Source organism: Rousettus aegyptiacus, unplaced genomic scaffold (genome assembly GCF_014176215.1).
Source record: "Rousettus aegyptiacus isolate mRouAeg1 unplaced genomic scaffold, mRouAeg1.p scaffold_m13_p_13, whole genome shotgun sequence".
Lineage (NCBI taxonomy): Eukaryota > Metazoa > Chordata > Mammalia > Chiroptera > Pteropodidae > Rousettus > Rousettus aegyptiacus.
This window is the reverse complement of record NW_023416288.1, coordinates 31,428,414-31,449,292: the sequence shown is the minus strand read 5'-3', so window position 1 is coordinate 31,449,292 and position 20,879 is coordinate 31,428,414. Positions and strand designations below refer to the sequence as shown.

The window sequence follows — 20,879 nt, the reverse complement described above, 5'->3', positions numbered from 1 at the left end:
AATTGGGGGTGGGAATGGGGGACTCTGCTACCCCGATAGAAAGAGAAGGATGTCTGCCTATAAAATTGGTTTTATATTTTGCTCTGAAACATTATTTTATAGACTTAGATTTCCCAGGGATAGTAAATTATCCTCAATTGGGGTGTTTATGATCTATGAAAGGCAAAAACTGTATAATGACTCGGTGGGTTTTATCATTGCTGCTAGGTTAATTTTTGGTTAATCTCTTATCTGGGAAAATTAAATGGACTGCTAATGCTCTCTCATGATTTGAAGGATCCAAAAAACAATGGCGTTAACTAGAGGGGTGGGAAAAGCAAACAATCATGTTGTTGTTTCTGTGAAAGACACAAATCCAGAGGTCATAACTTCTAGACCACAGAAGGCAGCTGAGCTCTTGAACTTAAACTCCAATGAGAAGCAATAGCAGGTGTAAAAACACCAACATAAAATTTGGAAGTGTGGCTACTTTCTTAAAAGTAGTAGTTCTTAACCTATTTTCCAGCTCCATGCTCCTGAGAACAGGACACTGGCCCCCGACACTGTGACATCGTAAAAATCAAAGGGGGCAGGAATGTCCGGACCTTGGACCTTGCGTGGAGTACCTCCCAGAGGGTTTACACCTCCCCTCAAGGGAGAGAGCTCCTGCTGCTCCATTTCTAATTGGCCCTGAGAACTGATGGTTTGGAGGCAAAACACTAATTATAAGAGCTCAAAATTGAAAAAAAATTTTTTTTTCTCAGTACAAACACCATGGTTTAATTGGATAGGACATAGGGTGGGTCAAAAATATTCTGCTTTGCCTAGTGGAGTTATAATTTTAAAGCAAGAACCCCTAGAGATCATTTAGCTGTTTCCTTTTTATGGACCCAAAGATTTTATGACTTGTCCAAGGTCACACAGCTTAGTGGCAGAGCAGGGACTAGAACCTGGGTCTCTAGACTCCTAGTATAAAGTTCACTTCACTGCACCGGACTGAAGGTTAATTTGCTCTGTCTGATAGTGACAGTTTGTAACCCCGACCTCTGTCAACCTGTCTGACCTCTGATCACAAGAGGGTACTGAGAGAATATGACTGACTCGGGAATAATCTATGGCCATTAGAGAAAAACATATAAAGACATAGCTCAGAGAAAAAGCCCTGCTGATCTTTGGTTGGGAATTCTGTCCTAGTTTATAAAGAAGAGCAGTGATTATCAAGGTGCCCAGCCCTAATCCAAGAGCTATAATTTTTGGTAGATACTTTCATAAAATGAATTACTGAATTTATAAAAAATTTAAAATAAATCATTTAATTTACATAACAATTTTTAAATTCCTGGCTTTCAGGAAAAGAAAGTATATTTTAAGTGTGCCAAAATTCCTACTACTTAGCAGAATGGAGTACTGTATAATAAAGACAATCCTGTACAGACTAATTATAAATTCAGTTTTCCACATGCCAGGTTTGCATAAAAATCGGGTACACTGGGAATTTCAAAGTTCTTTCAAAAGCTTATTCAAAAATCCAGTCAAAAGTTGTCCTGGGATGAAAATATTCCTAATTTCTTCAAGTCATGGAAGGTCATTATTGTTGAGAATTGATATGCAAATTTTACAATGAAAACCCCTGAAAATGGTTTCTTGGCTAATGATTGCAGCATTTCTGTGGCAGACATAGGGAAACAATTTTCAAATTTACCTGAAAGCTAGAACCCCTGTGATTTGAGAGAGGCAGTTTTGTCTCAGAATAACCAAGATGATTATTTGAAGTTGAGATTATCATCTGGACGTCTTATTTCTAAGGTCCATGTCTGGAAACTAAAAAAATATCTTTTACTTTTGTGGGAACTGTTCTTAAGAGTTAGTGCAGCTACTGTTGAAAATGTCATGTCTTGGATCATAAAAACCTAAATAAACTTCTCTAGTGATCAGATATTCTGAGTACCTGAACAAACACCATCATTTTTTATTGCTGTCTAAAACCAAACTTGGAAAAATAGTATCTTCAATTTAGAATAAAATCTTGCGTCTGTGCTTCTGTGGCAGATCAAAGTTTTGTTTTGTTTTGTTTTTACTAGGAATAACTGCAGTAGGACTCTGCTGTTAAAAAGATTTGCAAAACATTCTCACAATGCTGTTTGGAAAGAAATTTGCTAAGATATTGTTTTATTATATTGAAGGTTCTCACCCTAAGATGGACAATCCAGAGAGTTAACAGGTTTTCCAAATATGAGGAATTCCATTCTCCAGGTCTCATCGGAGCCATTTTGTCAGGGAAAAGAGACAGCAGGTGGGTTTGGAGATAAATAGAGTCCATTAGTTGGGAGGGGGTGAGGGGGAAACCTCAGGAGAAAGGAAAAAAAAAAAAACTTTTCTGTGGACACCTAAAAGCCTTACTGCATGTCCTGCTGTTTAAAATGAAAAGCTTCTAGATTAGATTTGTGAGCCCTAACCTGGCTGAGAACGCAGCCGAAAGAATCTGCGCAGCGCTAGGCAGAGGGGAGGCGTTACCTAGCAACCTGGGCGGAAGGGCTGCGCGAGTTGGTCCAAGCCAGTTCCTCAAGAAAGGTTTTGGCTGAAAGCTGCACTGTGGCAAGATTTTCAAGGAAAGAAAGGAAAGAAAAGTCCTCAGTAGAAATGAGTTAATTAATTGTCGTGCTGCTTCCTACAATTACTATAACCAAAGCGTCCTTCAGAGATAAAAGCAAACTTCAGTTAGAATTAAAAAAAAAAAAAAAAAGATTAATGTTGCAAGAGTCCAGGTACAGCTGATCAGAAAGGAAGTGAAAAAAGAAAATCATTGCAGATTATTTCCCTTTAGAGATACATCAACAACATATATATATATATATATATATATATATATATATATATATAACATATATCACATATGTTTCAATACTTCTATATTTAAATATTATAATGTACCCTGAAAAAAATATAAAGAAATTCGGGTTCTATTTATAGTTGTTTATATTTGATTGCCTTCAAAAAAATTTTTTTAAGAAAATTGATTTTTTGAAGAAAAAAATCTAACCAGTCTTAATCTGTGCAGCCTGTTTGGTATTTACTTTCAGACAATATGAGCAGGATGACTGTGAGTGTCTGCATGCACTAGTTGAGGACCCTAAATATTATCCTTTAAAAAAAATCTTGATTGAATTTGGGAACAGAAGGTTGTTGGAGGTCTTTTCTGCAATTAAACTTTATTTTGAATTTAGAAGTTAGGAGAGACTAGAATGCTGAATTCTATTACGTGAGGGAATTAAGTAACTTACAAATAAAACTATTCTTACAAGGACGTAATAAGAGAACTACGTAACTCCAGACTGTCTAAAAACCATAAAGCTTCCAGCTCAAGAGAGCCCATTCTACTGCACTGTAGGAGTTTCTATCTTAAATCCCATCCAAGACCTTATTCGAAATAGATCTATAATCAACTATAATATAATCATATGGCATCAATACCAAGAGCAGCAACACGGTCACACTTAACAAGCTGGAAACTTGGTAAGATAATTCCTCTTATTAATTTCAGCACAACTTTTAGGAAATGTAGTCATTATAAAATAAATATCTGTAAAATATTGTCTCCCTTTCATTTTATTATTTCTATAAAAATAGAAATTTATGTCACATCACTAATATTTCTTAGTTTTAAGGTTCTTTCTAGGGAATGCTACTTGAAGACTATTAGTAAAAACAATTCTCTGAAAATACATGTAGAAAAAAGTATAAAATGTCTTTAAAAATATTTATATGCTAAGAAACACACATGTATTTACCATTCAAAATCTATCTTGTAATAAGGTTACTCCAGCTAAAATTAAAGTAAAAAGCTACTTCAATAATGTTTGAGGGGATTTGAAAGACTAAAGAGATATAATTTTATGAAGATGCTTCACAGATCAGCAACTTCTCTAATATGGAAGCCTGTAAATTTGCTCTGGAAAAAATACATGTTAATAAATCTTCCCAGATATGTTTTCTGTCGATTGATACCATAAGATATATTTTACTTAAAATTAGGATTGTCTGGAGTTTGGTGGATTTAATTATTTGTAATTACCCAGCTGTTGTCAGCCTGTGGCCATTTTATGACAGTAGCATCTACTATGTGGGTCAGGTTCAACTGTATATCTTCTCAAACACAGATTTAATGTGCTATTGACGAAACCATTACTAGAACCAAATTAAAGTCCGGGCTGATGTATTGGTCCACAGGGAGCTGTCAGACATGAAAGGAGTAATTAGTATTCATTACTTCATACTCCACAACATTCCAATTATTAATGAACTTCAACTTTTGGACTATGCTGTATCTATCACAAGCATCTTCTCAGACATTTATTAGGAAGAATAAACTAATATTAGTTTTTAAAAAGGTTCCCCCAAACAGAAGTAACATAAACAAAAACACTACTAATAGCTAGAAACTTTCTGAGGGATATAACTTTCTCTCAGGAGTATGAAAGTGTCATCCCACCTGCATTTGAAGAATATGATACAGTAAAGACATTCTAGATGAATGAGTCAGCTTTGCAATCCCTGTGGGTTGTTTCCAAACTCCCTCTTTTTCTTGTTTTCAATGCTATTCTGTCTTGACAATACAAAGAGAAACATTTGTAATCCCACATGTAACCATATAAAGAGAGAAATGTAAAGATAGAAGGGGATAGAAAAATATCAAGTAAAATGTTCATTGCTGGAGATCAGAACAGAAAGACCTGTTAGAAAATTTACAAACATGTAGATTAATTTCAAATTGATTGAGGTAAAGTCAAATTTTTCTGTTCCTGTTTTAACATTGCAAATAGGTATCTATATTATTAAAGTTTATCAACATTTTCTTCTCCATTGTTTTCTCCCAGTTTTTATTTGTTGCATTAAAAGAAAAATAATTCCTATTTCTACCAATCTAGTTTTATTTTTTCATATCCCCTGCTAATTTGCATATGTGTCAATATAAAATTTCTCTCTTTTTAAAAGAGTTAGTTACATGAAGGAATACGAAAGCATTTGTTTTGTTTAAACATACTTATTGTCTGTGAAAAGAACACAATTTCTAAAATATCAACCTTATTCCAAAGTACTTTTAAAGCTTTTATAAGTAACACTAATCTCAAAATTTTGAGTGCTCTCAAATTTTTTTTCATTAAAAAATAGATGAGAAAAAATAGGAGGTAGGAATATTTCCTCCTAGGAAGAGATGGCTAATGGTATTAAGTAAGAAATTTTCCATATTAAGAAAAAACAAATAAACAAAAAAAAAAAACAGAAGAGTGAAACTTCCTGAGTTCTCTGAAAGACTCCACAACTTTTGCACACTACAGGTAAGCATGTAAAATTGTATAAACATTTTGGAAAACAATTTGGCATTATTTTTGAAAGTTAATTGTGCACAGACTCTGTACCCTAACTCTTCTACTCCAGGATATAAGCTCTGAAGAACATCTTGATGTGTATATACACGTGTAGATGTATAAGTGAATAATCAGTACATTAATGTTCATAGCAGTGCGGTGTGTAATAGCGAAAAAAATCTGAAAATAAACTAAACGAGCTTCAATAAGAACGTTAAATAAATTGAGGAACAGCCACACCATTGTGATGAAAATGAAAGAATAAGAGCTAAAAGCAATATAGTAAGTTTTAGAACATGATACTGAATAAAAAAAAATTCCAGTCCTTTTAAATTATATTCGCTATGATGACATTTTTATAAAACCCCAAATCACACAAAAAATAAACAAGATATTATTTTGAAAAAGCAGGATCAAACTTTTAAATAAAGCAATGAAGTGATAACAAAATTGAGAATATTGACCACTTTCGGGAGAGGAGGCAGCACGGGAAAGGAGAGGGGCACAAATGTGGCTTACAGAACATTGGGAACCTTTCGGTTCATAATTTGAATGATAGGTGCGTGTCTAACTTATTATTACGCTTATAACTTTTATATATTATATATTTTATATATATATCAAGGTTAAATAATATTTTTTTAAAAAACAAAAACCCCTCTGAGGAGGCAACCTGAAACATCAAAAGGTGCGACTGAGTCCCTCCCTTCTCACTCCTCCTTTTTGCTACCGTGCTTCTCGGCTCCATTCCAAGTTCGCTCACACGTCCCATGTCCAAAAGACTGTGTCTTACGTCAGGAGCTCTAGCTGAGTTAGCATTGCATTCATGCTCTTAATCGCCCACATGCTGTACCCATCCCTGGTTTAAGATTCAAGGGAAATAATGTTTATAAGATACCTATATGTGCTAGGCTCTGTGAATTTTTTTTTTTTCTCACTGGATAGGAAATCATAAACATGAAAAAACAGTCTAAACAGATTAACCCACATCATCAGACTACAGGGTGGTCGACCAAGGTCGAGCCAAGTTTCGTCTCACTACTACTACTACTCCAGTGCTAGTCTCTAACAAGACCTGAGTGCATAAGCCCCATCTCGGTCTTAAAGTCTCGCTTGAAAATGCACGTGTAGCTTGTTCAAGACAGGGGGTTCAGCATTGCTTTTACTTTCCTTTCCATCCTCTGAAAATGATGGAAAGGTACATGTTCAAAGAAAGAATGCATTCAAAATCATGTTGGAAAACGAGAGAGAGTACAATGAATGGAAGTGAAAAAACTGAGGAATTAAAAAAAGGGATGTGAAACCTGATGAAAACAAATAGTGAAAGTTAACAATAGACAATTCATGGAAAGTGAATAAACATATCCTCATTAAGAATCAATGAAAGATACAGCAGCAGTGAGATAAGGGTTCTATTATTTGATGCTTCTATTGGCTCTTGCTGATGGTACCTTGTTTCCTTGTGTTCTGTGATTTTTGCCTGTGAACTCATGTATGTTGGAAGTATATCTTTCCCAATCCTCTAATGTCTGGATTTATGTACATTATTCCAGACAGAATTTTTGTTTGCTTCTGCAAAATTCACTGCAGTATGACCTACCTAAGGAGACTTTAAATTAAGTTATTGGTTTGAGGTATTTTTGGGCATACAAGTAGTAAAATATTGTCTTGAACATTCCTAAGAAGGATGGTTTCTGGTTAGGAATTCTCAGGGAATAATTTTTCACCTCTTCCAAGTGAGACGGTAGAGAAAAGAAAGTTTTCTTATTCAGTGCTGTTATTTAATTTTAACAAATTTTCCCTTAAACAAAGGTGTTTACCTTTGAAAGTCTAGCATTGTACAGGATTCTCTTAGGAGACTTTACACCTGAACAGGCCCCAAACTTGGTCCAGGCTTTAGCAGGTACCCTTAGGAAGAGACCCAGCTTTGTTGTTCCTTGTCTCTGATTCCTTTTCTCTTTTTTCTTTTATTTTTTTTTGACTCCTACTTTTTTAATTCTGCTCTTGTTGTTGTTGTTGACCAAGTGACAAAAGGAATATTTTAACTAATTTATTTAGTTGTTTTTCAGTATTCACATATCTCTTCTACCACAGGGCCAGAAATAAGTCTATTTTTTTGTTTGTTTGTTTTTATTTAGGTTAACCATCTTTCTAAAAGGCATATAGTATATGATCTTATCCATAGAAAACTTGTAATCTATAGGAAAAGGCCAACCTATGGGTCATCTGTGGGTGACCAAGGACATCCACGTCCTGGGCCCAGCTAATCTCTCCATTCTCATTTCTCCCATCCACTCATCTTTCCACGCTCTCCTCTTTGCCTCCCCAACTCACGACTCTTCACTGATTCGGATCCTATTTGCAGTTCCCCAAAGCTGCTGGGCTGTTCCATGTGTTTTGCTGTTTGGTACTAGTTCTTTCATTCCAGGATTCTCTTCTCCCATTTGTCTGACAAATGTCTACCCATCTTTCAAGACTCATATTAAATATCAATGTAATCAAATGTAATTTTTTTTTTCTATAAAGCCCTTCCAAGTCTCCGCTACGGAAGTGACGACGCCCTGCCCTGCATACTTCTATCCTCTCAGCAATGGCACTGTATTCCTTTTGTTGTTTATAGGTCTGTCTTTACCCTAGGGAAACATAGCTTCTTTAAAGGCAGGGTCTATACCTAACCATGCTTTGAATCTGAGACCCTAGTACAGTGCCTGGCATATAGCAGTGCTTGGAGAAGGTTTATTCGGTGGCTGATAGAATACATAAGAACTCCATTAGCACTCAGATTCTCTGGGCAAAGATATTCTAAAAACACCTGCATGGGAAAGTGAAGTAGGCAAAATTAGAGACACAGAGCTGAAATTTACCTTCATACAGGTGGTTGTTCTAACACATAAGAGTTTAGGTGCTAGAATTGTTGAGGTAGTAACTGAATAAAATAAACTGCATTTGTTATAGTCTTACATGCCATTTTAAATTCTCTTGACCTTTTAAAATGCTGGAACAATATGATCAGCTCTAAAGTGTACATATTCAGTAAATATTATTAACTTGGAATCAACAGTTCTGGCCTGATATTTTGAGATAAAGACTTGATGCTCTATGTAAAATAATTTGCTTTAAAATAAAAGACTTCTTGGATTCTCATTGATATTTATCTATATCCAAACAGGAAAAATCATGACTCAAGTTTATCAGTCTTTGAAATTTCAAAGTATCTGAAAATAAATATATATCACATTTTATATATATACACGTGTGTGTGTACATATATATATACATATATATACACACATGTGTGTGCATATATATGTACACACACGTACATATATATAGAGAGAGAGTCAGAAAATTTCTTACACATAAATTGTGTTATTGACAGTTCAAGTTAAAGCTGGAGAATATGTATTTCACTGACAAAAAATTGTAGGACTTGATAATAGAGTCAGAACATTAATAACAAGGATTTCACTCTACTGGCATTCAAGATTTTACACTATATTTTTAACACATCAGGCACAGCTACAATTATATTTATGTTAAAGTTGTAGTTTGTCAAGTGGCTTATTAGATTGTTCTAAATGCATGTCTGGGTTAATTTTGGTTTATTAAACAATTATAAGTTGTCGGACATTGTAAATGGATTTACTTGGCAAGTTGTATAACACATAGTATACTCATCAGTTAGAGACTATTTAAAAAACAGAAGTTAGTCACCCTTAAGTAGGCTTATTTACACTTAAAATTGACAGGAATAATCTAGTGATGAAAAAAGAGACAGATACCTTTGAGGCAGAGAGTGGATGTCGAAGAAGGAGGTTGAGGAAGTTTGGAAATTATACCTCTGTAGAGAAAAATACAACTCTCCTTTTAAGAGGAGGAAGTTCAGTGAACTATGTCTAGGGTATGTTGGCTTCTTGAGTGAGGAGGCACAAAGGGCCTTTGGGATGCCACAGTCTCCTCTGAGGCCATGCAGGCTTAGTTAGAGACATAATTGCTACCTCTGACCTTTTACACATTTATGATTCCTTGGAAATGGCGTCACTGCCCCTGGGAGGACATCCTGGAGAGCGGAGGTGTCACCGGGGGAATGGCAGCCATTTAGAAGGGCACACAGAGCTCACAGGATATCCTCACTTGTTAATATGGGGGGTGACTTTAGGGGTCCACTAATGAACTCTCCTTTTTTAAAAGGTTATATTTTAAGTTTATTAGGAACAAATAGGACTAACACAGTAAACCCATAATTTTGTGGATGCTATTACTTGCAATGAGGCCAAGCTAAAAAAATAAAAGTGAGTGAATTTAAAATTATTTTAAAGAAAAATATTAAGCAAATAAAGATATAAGGGATATGGAGCTCAGGCAAACATACATACTAAAGGTGTTTTGCAAAATACTGAAGCTAGAGAAACACTAGTATAAGCTAATAAGGGAGCAACTCACCTCAGATGTGTGAGAATGCATTTTTTCGATCAGTAAATGCATAACATGAATCTAAATCCACTAAACAAATAGTCTGAAAGCCTGGATTATGTTGAAGATGCTTTGGTCTTGGACTGTAGGTTGCATGGAACGGAAATTCAGAAATAACACCAAAAAGACTCTAATAGATTGCACCTGATTATGAGGTTAAGAAACAGAAGCTGACGACTGAACTCATTTGCAGCACAAAATATGTGTTAAAAATTCAGAATACTTACTTTCCCTTTTTAATCGTGTTCCTGCCAAGCAGAGGATCAAGGACTGGATTTATTGTTTCCTCAACGTTTTCGATTAAGATGACATCTCCAAAGGCCAAAGCAGTTTCAACCACGTTCAGAAACCTTACAGTTCAGTCAGAATGGAGACAACAAAATGTAAATGAGCACAGGGAAACTGTTCACATTTACTTATATAAAATCGTATTTAATTAAATGTAGATATTTTAAATGGGACGAGCTAACTTAGAGAAAACTATTTTATAAAATAGTATTCTTCCTTAATGAGGTTACATAGAAATTAAAGATTAGATTTTGAGATAATCTTTAGTTATATTTTCCAAGTGAAATTTGGCAGTTTGAACTAATAAGCCCATATGCAAATTTGTTGCTTTTGATAATAATCGTGGCTGAAATATATATAATTCCAAACATCATAAATTGAAATTCATTCGATAGGTCCTTTTTAATAAAAATTCCAAATTATATTAAATGTCTTGTGGTTTTATTAAACTTTCATTTTTTAAACCTTGAGGTTCAGTCATATAAAGTGGTAAACTATCATTTTATTTCATTCCCACTCTTTAAAAATCTCTTTCAAAATAATTTTCTTCAAATATTCAGATAAGAAGTACATTTATATTTATCTGTGCGATTGCAAAAATTCCTTATTTCAGTTTACATGTGAAAAGATGATGGAAGGGTCAAATGAAATATCAGTAAGTCTAAAATTATTTATTTAACATTAACCGAATACCAGCTACACATAAGACAGCTTTCTATAAACATCATTAAGCCTACAGGTGCAGTTGATGATTCCTATGTTACCATATGCCAAATGCTCTAAAGGATTATAATACATTATATTTCCATTCTTGGCCTTAGGGAATTGGCATATTTTTCCTCTCAACTGCAGTGTTTGTTCTAACCTTCAATCTAATAAGGGGATGCTGCCCAACATAAATGCTTTTTCAACAGAGATGCTTCGTGTGAAACATGAGCAGGCAGATAAACAAGTAGTACCAAATTGTCACATTTCAAAGTGGCAGTGAGGTCTAATGAATGGCAGGGCTTTGTGAAAACGAGACCCACTTTGCAGTCGCTAAACAGAAAGCCAATCCCTCAGGGTTCACATACCCTTTCTGGCCCATGTGTGTGACTTTCAGGTTAGTTCCATACTTAGTCTTGATCCACTTAATTCCCTGTTGCTGGGGATCTATCATTAGGGGCCAGCGTGCGCAGTGTGTTAGGATAGCGGCGTTCTCGGTTGACATTCTGTCACTGGGCAGCCCTTCATTATTCCAGGCGGCAATTGTAGCATCATCCGTCAACATGGCAATCAAGTCCAGACCTTCAGTTATTGGTATGGAAACCTTTAAAATCAGAGTTAAATGCAATAAACTGCCAGTGTGGCAGAGCAGAACTCTCAGAACGACAGACGAGAAAAGAAGAGACCCAAGTCAAAAGAACACATACAAATTCTCTGTAAACTCTTGGAAGGCAACTAACATCCTCATCACGAAATGCATTTTGACCTGATAAGCCTGGTCTTTACCTCTTAGAATCTTGTCAGCTGCAGCATTCAACATCTGGTTTATTATTGCATCTGTGTGGCTTCAAGTGAAAAGGACAGTGCCCTATACACACATCCCAACAAGGTGAGAGTGACTTCAGATACCCAGAAGTATGGCAAGGCAACAGAAATGTATTTGCCCAATGGAGAAATCACCTCAAGTAAGCAATGCTAACTAAAATGCATTATCTTGCTCCGGCATTTCATCTTTCACTGCAGGCCAACACCACAAGGAGATGACTTCTCTTTCTGGGACGCATTAATGGAATGTGTTCAGTCTGCCGAGTTCCATCAGTTTGCCAGCTGTGCCCAGGAACTTAAATTACAATCTCTTCTCTGCCTACACTGTGATTGTGGAAAGGAACATTGCAAAGTAGGGAATGTCTCCTTTAAAAGAGAGAGAAGGAGAGGCAAAGAGGGAGAGAGAGAAATAGAAAACTATTTTTAAAAAGCAAGAAGTCTCTATAAAAAAGTACTGACGTCAAAAAGTAAATGAGATCATGGAAAGCAATTTTTTTGTTTGGTCATCAATGACCAAACACTTATTGAACACCTACATATAAAACTCTCTCCAGAGACACCAAAATGAGCAAGATGAAGAAAGAGCTAGTCCCAAGGCTTGATGGAAACATGCCTCTGTAAGAGATCATAGGGAAAGCATGACTTGGAGTAGGCAAGGGAGGCCACAGCCACACGAGTTGGTTGGTTGGTTGGTTGGCTGGCCACAGAGCTTCAGCAAACAAAATGCTGAACAAATTCCCACAGTAAAGCTGGAATGCAATTTGGTATCAATATAGGAAAGGTAGTGCAGTATTCCTACTGTCCTTGACTATAATGTCATCTTAGAAATATAGTCTATCTCCTAGTGGCATGAACAAGCAGCTCTGGGATCTGATTCCATACCGTTTCTTTAAAGAGACAAGAAAATTGATTATCTTTTAGAATGAGCATTCTCCTATTAGCAAAGGATATGTGGCTTTAGTTTTTTACCTTCTACTTAACAGAAACAACTTGAAACAAGTGGAGGCTTGAATTAACTTTTAATTTCTGAAGCTAAAAGGAGTAACAAAAAGTATACATGTAGGTCTTGTATTTTACTTCAATAGATTGCTTGAGCACCTATTGTTTGCAGAGTGCAAGGGCTCTAAGAGAATGCCAGCTCACCCTCTTTTCTTTAATGGTCAATTTAGTCTAGTAGGGGAAAAAAACAAGTAGCTCACATTAAAGAATCTCATAAATATTGTGAAATACTTTAAGACTTAAATTTTTAAAAACAAATTTTAGGATATATTCTTTATAGAGAGTTGTAAGAGTACATACAGAAATGTTTTTTTCATCAAAACATTTTTTGGTAGTTAAAATACAGGCATTGCTTTGCAGTAAGTTCCCCCCACCCCCTCCCCGCCCCAGGTTTATCATGGGGAAAATAAACTTTAATCCATATGTATCTTCTTTTCAGTCCACCCCTCTTTTGAAAATTTCTTGAAGGAGCCTACAGAAAGGAAAATGAATTTGGAACCACATGCAAAGAGGGAGCCCTTTTAAGTCCAAAGCCAGCTTTGCAAGTCAGTAAGGCTCCACCTAACTGCTTCATTAAGTAGTGTCAACAGGTTGTTAGTTAGGATGCTACTACCAAATAGGGCTGGAAAAAAATAATAAAGAGGCTCCCTTCTTTCAAAAAGCAGCTTTTACTAGAGAGAAAAGAGAAGACTGGAAGCACCTTCCATGAGCCAAGCCAAACTAATCCTCATACTAAATGTGTATCAGAATCTTCTGAAAACTGACCAAGTGGTATATTCCAAAGAAAAAAAGGGAATTTCCTGATGAGGTAAGACTCCTAGTTTCTCCTAATGTGATGGTAACAAAACAACCAATGTTTATGTGTTGTGTTTACAAAATTTATTCCTATACGTTCACTGTTTTCGTCATCTAATTCGACTCTTACAGGAGTTCTGCAAGGTAGATACTTCTATTTCTCTTTTATTTTGTTTTGCTCAGGACATTGAGGCTTAGAAAGGTTAACACTAATAAGAACTCCATGTATGTGTTCTGTCTGAGCATTTCAACATTAAGAAATTGGCAAGAAGAGGAAAAACCAACAAAGAAGTCCAAGGAAAATTGACCAGTGAGGTAGGATGAAATGAAGATGAAGGGAGGGTGATGTCTTGGAATCGAGTAAAGGAAGTACTGATGGAAGATTAAGTGATCAGCTGTATCACACACAGCCAATAATCAAGTATGATGAGAATGAAAAACAAACCACTAGACTTAGAAATGTGGAAGCGAAACCCAGGAAGAGTTTTTGTGGCGTGGTGGGGACAAAAGCCTGTCTGGGGTGACTCAGAGGAAAGAAGGGAGGATTTGGAGACAGTGAAGATACATGACTCTTCTGAAGTGATGACTATAAGTAAGAGCAGAGAAATGGAGGGATAGCTGTGGGAGCAAGGAGGGTCGAGAAATTTGTTGGTATGGTTCTTTTTTTTTTTTTCAATTACAGTTGACATTCAATATTATATTAGTTTCAGGTGTACAGCATAGCGTTAGACATTTATATAACTTACAAAATAGTTCTCCCAGTAAGTCCAGTAACCTCCTGACACCATACATAGTTATTAGGATATCACTGACTATATTCCCTATGCTGTACTTTACATCCCTATGACTACTCTGTAACTACCTATTTGTACTTCTTATCCCTCCAACTTTTCCAGCCAGCCTCTCAAGCCTTATCCTATATGGCAACCATCAGTTTCTTCTCTGTATCTGTTTTTCTAATGTGAGCAATAACTACATATTTGAATACTGAAGGGAATGATTTAATAATGAATTAGTAGAGGGAAAAATTGATGAAAGAGAGGGGAGAATTGCTCTAGAATTGTCCTTGAGGAAGGGAAAAGGAATGGAAACTAGTATACAACCCAAATGGTTGGTCTTAGATAAAAACTGTCAATTGTCCGTCTTACAGCATTAGGAAGAAAGACCATATATGAGCAGAGATTTTGGTAGTTTATGGAATTTTATACATTATCATGTATTAAATATATCAAGTATCTCTCTACATCTTTGAATGCTTCTGAATTCTACTGTATTCTAGTTTTCTACTTCCCTATGTAGAACCACTTCATTGTAATTATTGTAGTTTTAGAATATATTTTAATACCTTAAAGGACAAGTACCCTCTTACTGTCCTATTCCAAAATTATCTTGAAGTTCTTAAAAATGTATTCTTTCAACAAACTTTAGAATCACTGGTTCAAGTGAAAATATAATTACCCTTGGAGTTTTGGCTTGAACTTAGTTAAATGTATTTGCTAAATTGGAGAAAATTGCTGCATTTAGAATATAAAGTCATCACTTCAATTCCCAAAGTCATTAGGAATTGCTGGCTTGCTTCATAAAAGAGTTCCTTCCAAGGTTACCTTAAACATGTCAACTGATCATCAGTAAATGACATATTTGGTTTAAAGATTTAAGAATCATAGAAATCATAGTCACACATGTTGAGTGTTAATTTACAAACGATTAGAATCTGCCAGGTACTCAAGCCAAACTGACAAGCCAGAGATACTTGGGAGACAGTCACCTACAGACAGACAGAGCCCCAGAAGACACTCTGTATATTGAGAAGAAATAAAAGGAGCTGCTTCTTGGAAGGGCGAGATGAGGGAACACTGTCGAGTGAAAATTAATAAAAAATTAGCATTGGTAAACAATTTCATCTCCTCTTGGGACCCTGGCACGTGTTCGTATAGATGTGATTGCCTTCCCACTTTGCTGTGACTGAATCTAGAAGTAGCAGAAGATAAGTAGATCAGAAACTGGAAAGCTCTATTCCATAAGGACAAGCATTTGTCACGTTCTATGTAGCACTTTCTGCCAGGCATCTTAGAAACAGGAAAGTCTCTTCCAAAGGGATGTCATTTATATAATGTGGAACCACTTTCTTCTTTAGTATCGCTATGGCCAGAGATGAGTGGGAGAGTCAGCCGGTCATGTTCTAGGGTCTGTTTCACAGTTTGCATGGTACCGAATGGTTTCAAGAAAAAAACAAGAGAGCATTGTGATGACTGAAAACAGACATGGGGTTTCCTGTGGAGAACTGTGGGGCTACAGGAAAACATAAGCCTGCAGCTACAACGAATATATGTTTAGCGTATATCATCAGAAAATGATCAGTTTGTCTTGGGTATATGCGTAGAATGTTTAGACATTTTGGATAAGTCGATCAATTTTCTTTCCATGGAACCTCATGTTTGGAATTTTAAGTAAATGAGAAAATGCAAATCGATTGACAGGAAACTTCCCAGAAAACACATACACTAAACAATGCTATACTAGTAAAGACCAATTTTAAAATTAAATTTGAGAAGGCAAATTTCCAATTAAAAAAAAATGTAAAATGACTGGTAGTATAAGTCCATACTGTCAATGGTGTTACACCTCCTAGAGTAAGGCATAATTATAACGATAAGAAGACGATGCAAAATTCAATGGTTCAGACATTATGAATTAAGTGTATTTCCCTATAAGTTTGGAAAGAATGAGAAAACTTCAAGACTGAGAATGCAGAGAAGACCACAAAAGAGGATGTATCAGACTGCGATCCAGGCAAAGACATTCGTACAGAGGATCAAAGTTTGGAGACGAGACAGAAAAAAATAAGAGTTAGACCACTAAGACTTTTGAAACTCGCAATCCAATTAGAAGTGGACAGAATCAGCAGAATGCTTCATCCTCTTATATAAAAGCATATGTTATGGCACAATTAAAGAAGAACCTTGAACTTCCAGGGAGTGATACAGTAACCTCTTTTTAAAAATCTGTAGTATAAAGACGTGGTGTGATACTACAGATATATTAAATCATTTAGTTGCAAAATTTTTAAAAAATAATTATGGGATGCCTTCAACAATGAGCTTTCCCCAAAACATTTAATTTTTTTTTTAAATTGCAAAAATTCCATTGACATGTATTTATGTCATAAAAACTAGAGCCATCTCTCAGTACCAAAGGGGGTTGGTTCAAGGACCTTCCATGGATACCAAAATCCGAAGATGCTCAAAGTCCCTTATATAAAATGGCATAGAACAATACATAGATTCAGCTCTCCACATCCTCAAATTCCCAACCATGGTTCGAAACTACTGCTTTTGATCCACTGTTGAATCTATGGATGTGAAACCTGAGGATATGGAGGGGTGACTGTATATTTTTAAAAGTCCACATATAAATCAACCAATGTAGTTTGAACCTGTTGTTCAAGAGGCAACTGTACTGTGAAAGTTCAGGAGGAATCACCAATGTAGAACATTAATATACAGAACATTAATATACAGAGAGATTTAGGATATCTTGAGGGCTGGATGTATAAACTAAGAACCTGCCTTAGTCAACTGAGATAACACAATGTTGCTTAGATAACAGTGGCCTGAAAGTCAGAAGTCTGACTTCCTGTTCTATCTGAGCTTAGTCAAGACATTTAAACTTCCATGTCTCAGTCTTCTCTATAAAGAGGATTTTTAAACTAGATAATTCCAAATCTTTCAAATCTATGATTCACTTTGCTTATTGGTATGAATTTTCAAATTTAGGGTAAACTATTTTTATAATTATGTACAAAATGCTATACTTTTAATCTGAAAGTAGTCATAAAAAATCTTTAACAAATAATTTGTCATATTAGTAAGAGAACAACGTTTCATGCTATAAAAATCCAAATTTGATTTGTTATGTTTTGTTAAAAGCTACAACTACCAACCCCCTTTGGTACTGAGAGATGGCTATAGTTTTTATGACATAAATACATGTCAATGGAATTTTTGCAATTTAAAAAAAATTATAGAGATAATTTATATAATTACTTTTCATGTTTTTCATCTCTCTCTGTTTAGTCATCATTAAAATAAGAAAGACACAGGAGACATCTCCTTAATACCAGAACTTTCAGTCAGTTATTATTACAGAGGTACAAAGAGCCTGGTATATATACTGTTTTTACTGCTGAAATTTCAATATGATGCTTCCAAATGTTGATAAGGTAAAGAAAGGACCTTACCTTCCGCTGAAGAAAGGGAACCCACTTGCAGTCTACCAGTTCCTGGCGGTACTGTTGAGTAAAGGATCCCACATAAGACACAAAGGCTGCTGTAAGGAGAACATCTCCACAGAGTGTCTTCTCTTGAGCTTCGAAGGATTTAATAGACTGTCCCCAGCGAACCTTCTCTGACTGAAAGATAAAATCACTAAGCTCTAATTGCAGGGTGAGCATCAACTCAACAAATGTTTAATGTAGTTATCTTGGAGCACAATTTAAGTCTATGTTCTTTTGCATAGTCTTTAGAAGGAATGGAACATAAGTGGCGGGCATGGCTGTTCTACTGTTTCATACATTGAAAACCCATCATTCTGAAGGAGCTCTCATATTCTCTTCAGTGGAGTTTATGACAACAGGACAAATATTTAACATCTTCTCTTTGGATGCCCTCTCATTGTGACTGATGTCCTTCTTGAAAGGCTGACAGTGACTCTCCTGTCCCTCTGAGAGTGGAGGACCAAGCGCTGTGGCCGAAACTGAGTAATGTTAGGATTTTTAATGGCAGCTTGGCTGCTCTCCACTCTGCCTGCTTTTTAGCAATGGTATTACACTGCTTCGGACATTTTTTTTTTTTTAACATCCTTGCTATGGGTATAGTATAGAAAGAGGAAAATGACAAATACCACTCATGTTACTTCATTAAAACATGAAGCTTATAGAGCCACCTATTCTAGGTTCTACTAATTAAAAAACAGTGCTGATAGTTACTAAACTCAGGTTATTTTTCTAATAAAATCACTTGATCAGTGTCAGAACCTATAACCTATGTAAAAACATGGAAATCAGAAGGACTTCACTAGCCTTGTACATAATACACTCAAAGAATGCTGCTAAAGTTCTTATATCTAGCTGGATGGCTATTTAAAATCTGATTTTTAGGTTAAGTATGAGGAGTCCTTACTATTAGATTTGGTTAAAACTGCAATAAATATCTATGGATTGATTAAAGGATAGTTCACTAATTCGCTTTGTTTCAAGGCATGCTAAAAATTAATACAACATTCTAAGCACATACAAATGAACAGGACCTGAAAAACAAATCAGCAATTTGATAGTACAAATAAAGAAGAATCCTGTGGAATTTAGTTTTTCTCATGAAAAAAAGAGAGCATAGAAAACAAGAATGATATATGTCAGAATATATTGGAATGCCAGTAGCCTGAAAACCATCCTAAACATGACCACAATGCTGAGGTCATGAAATTAGCAGGTGAAAATGGTTATCAAAACTGTTTTTAAGATAGTCTCCTTGCTTTGCTTAATAAAGATCACCTCACATTATAGAATTAAACACTAAGGAACTCTACCATCTTTATAGAATTCATTACTTTCCCTCCTTGGCTACAGATAATATATCCATTAATTTTGAAGAGGAATCTTTCATTTGCCTTCCTTCCATCTTTGTTGTCTTTGGTTAGTAAATGATAAACAATAAAGTGCACCCACCTCATTCTCCAAAACAGCTTTGAAATCTGAAGATTTACTAAACATAGACTTATTGGCTATTGAAATCGTCAATAATTTCACTATACCACCCATGCAACATAAATCATTACTGACACTGGCTAACAAGGGTTTAAGAGTTGGAACATGTCCTGTAATAAATTTCTAGACAGTTAAAAATCGCTATAATTTTATTCTAATGCATTATAGATTGCCTGTAATGTCATCTGGCTGGGGTGACCCATTTCTAATTTTGAACAGCTGTTCAGCTCAGGAGTTAGTTAATGATTAAATATAAATTGCCTGATTTATTAGTCTGAATGGTTGAGCTTCCAGGTCAATGCTATATAGACAAAATCATCAGTCTTGATGCTTTTCAGAAGTTAACTGTCTCCTGTTCTAGCCAGAAAGAATTTATCCTCAAAGAAAAAGGTCTGACATCTTCAATTAATCCTTTAAAAATACATACACACATTATTATACATACAAATATATATGTATATATATAAACATAAAAATATATATATGCATATATATTTATTTGCTGGTTAATGCTATTCAACCTTTTTCCCTTTCCTTGTCTTAATCATCGTGAGTAATGAGTTTAGAGGACATTGCTGTGTGGGTTAGAGACACATGGTGGTGCCTGTTTTCCCCCTCATAAAACTCGTAGGCATTCTATAACTACTTCAGGGAAACAGTCTAGTTGAATGGCGCTTTTTCTTTTCCTTGGGTACTTCACACGCTTAAATCTTACCACTTTAAATGGGAGAAGTTGTAACCTCCATGCGAAGTGGTGGAATTTCTCAACTGGCCTAAGAAAAATGAGTCTTCAAAGGGCCCCAGAATTTTTTTTTTAACATAGGAGGCTCCCAAAGCTCGCTCATTCATTCTATGAATATCTATTGATGCCTATGATTTGCCTGTTCTATATACTTGGGAGCAAGTAGTGCAGAAAAAAGATGAAATTCCTGTTCTCTCTCTCTCTCTCTCTTTCTCTCTCTCTCTCTCTGTCTCTGTGTGTGTGTGTGTGTGTGTGTGTGTGTGTGTGTATTATGTGCTGACAAATCCTATGAAAAAATAAAGCAGAGTAAGAGCTATCCAGCGGGGTGTGTGGGTGTGTGCAGGGAACAAGGGGCATGCTTTTGAATGAAGGGAGATCAGAGAAAACCACATAATGAGAACTTTTAGCAGCAGAGACCTGAAGGAAGTCAGGGAGCCAGTGATGTCATTATCAGGGAAAATGTAAGCCATGTGGAGGAAAAACGATAGGAGAATGACTGGCTGTATGAGGAAGAACAAAGCCAGGGAAGATGGAGGAAGAGGGAACGTGGCTGGAGTGAGGGCAGGAAGTATCTAGAAGTCAGATCTTGTAGGGTCTCATAGGCCAGGGAGAACCTTTGGACTGTACTTTGAGTTAGATGATTAGTTATTGGGGAATTCTGAGAGTGGTGACATAAATGGACTTACTTTTTTAAAACAACACTCAGCTGCAAGGAAGGGAGTAGACTTTGAGGGATAATGGTGGAGACCAGGGCGGAGATGCTGGTGGTCTGGACCACCTGGTGAGGCTGGTGAGAAAGGGTGTGGGAGGCAGAGCCGATACCATACATATGCTGATGAACTGAATATGGGTTGTGAGAAAGAGAGCAAAGAGTAAAGGGTGATTCCAAAGTTTTTGGCCAAAACAACTAGGGGAAAAAATTGTAATTTTTGAAATAAAATGG

The 20,879-nt window shown here is 35.9% G+C and overlaps 1 protein-coding gene across 11 annotated transcripts in view; it reads right to left on the bottom strand.

Moving 5' to 3' along the window:
• DNAH11 (dynein axonemal heavy chain 11) overlaps positions 1-20,879 on the bottom strand; it is a 264,624-nt gene that overhangs the window by 51,979 nt on the left and 191,766 nt on the right. For 10 of the 11 annotated variants that reach the window (XM_016159540.2, XM_016159541.2, XM_016159539.2 and 7 more), the window contains 3 exons: positions 17,671-17,841; positions 11,180-11,415; positions 10,046-10,168 (listed from right to left, as the gene is read on the bottom strand). In XM_016159540.2, coding sequence (XP_016015026.2) covers positions 10,046-10,168; positions 11,180-11,415; positions 17,671-17,841 — 530 coding nt within the window. Of the gene's footprint in view, positions 1-10,045; positions 10,169-11,179; positions 11,416-17,670; positions 17,842-20,879 lie in introns of those variants that run through there. The other variant, XM_016159548.2, reaches the window with a different exon arrangement.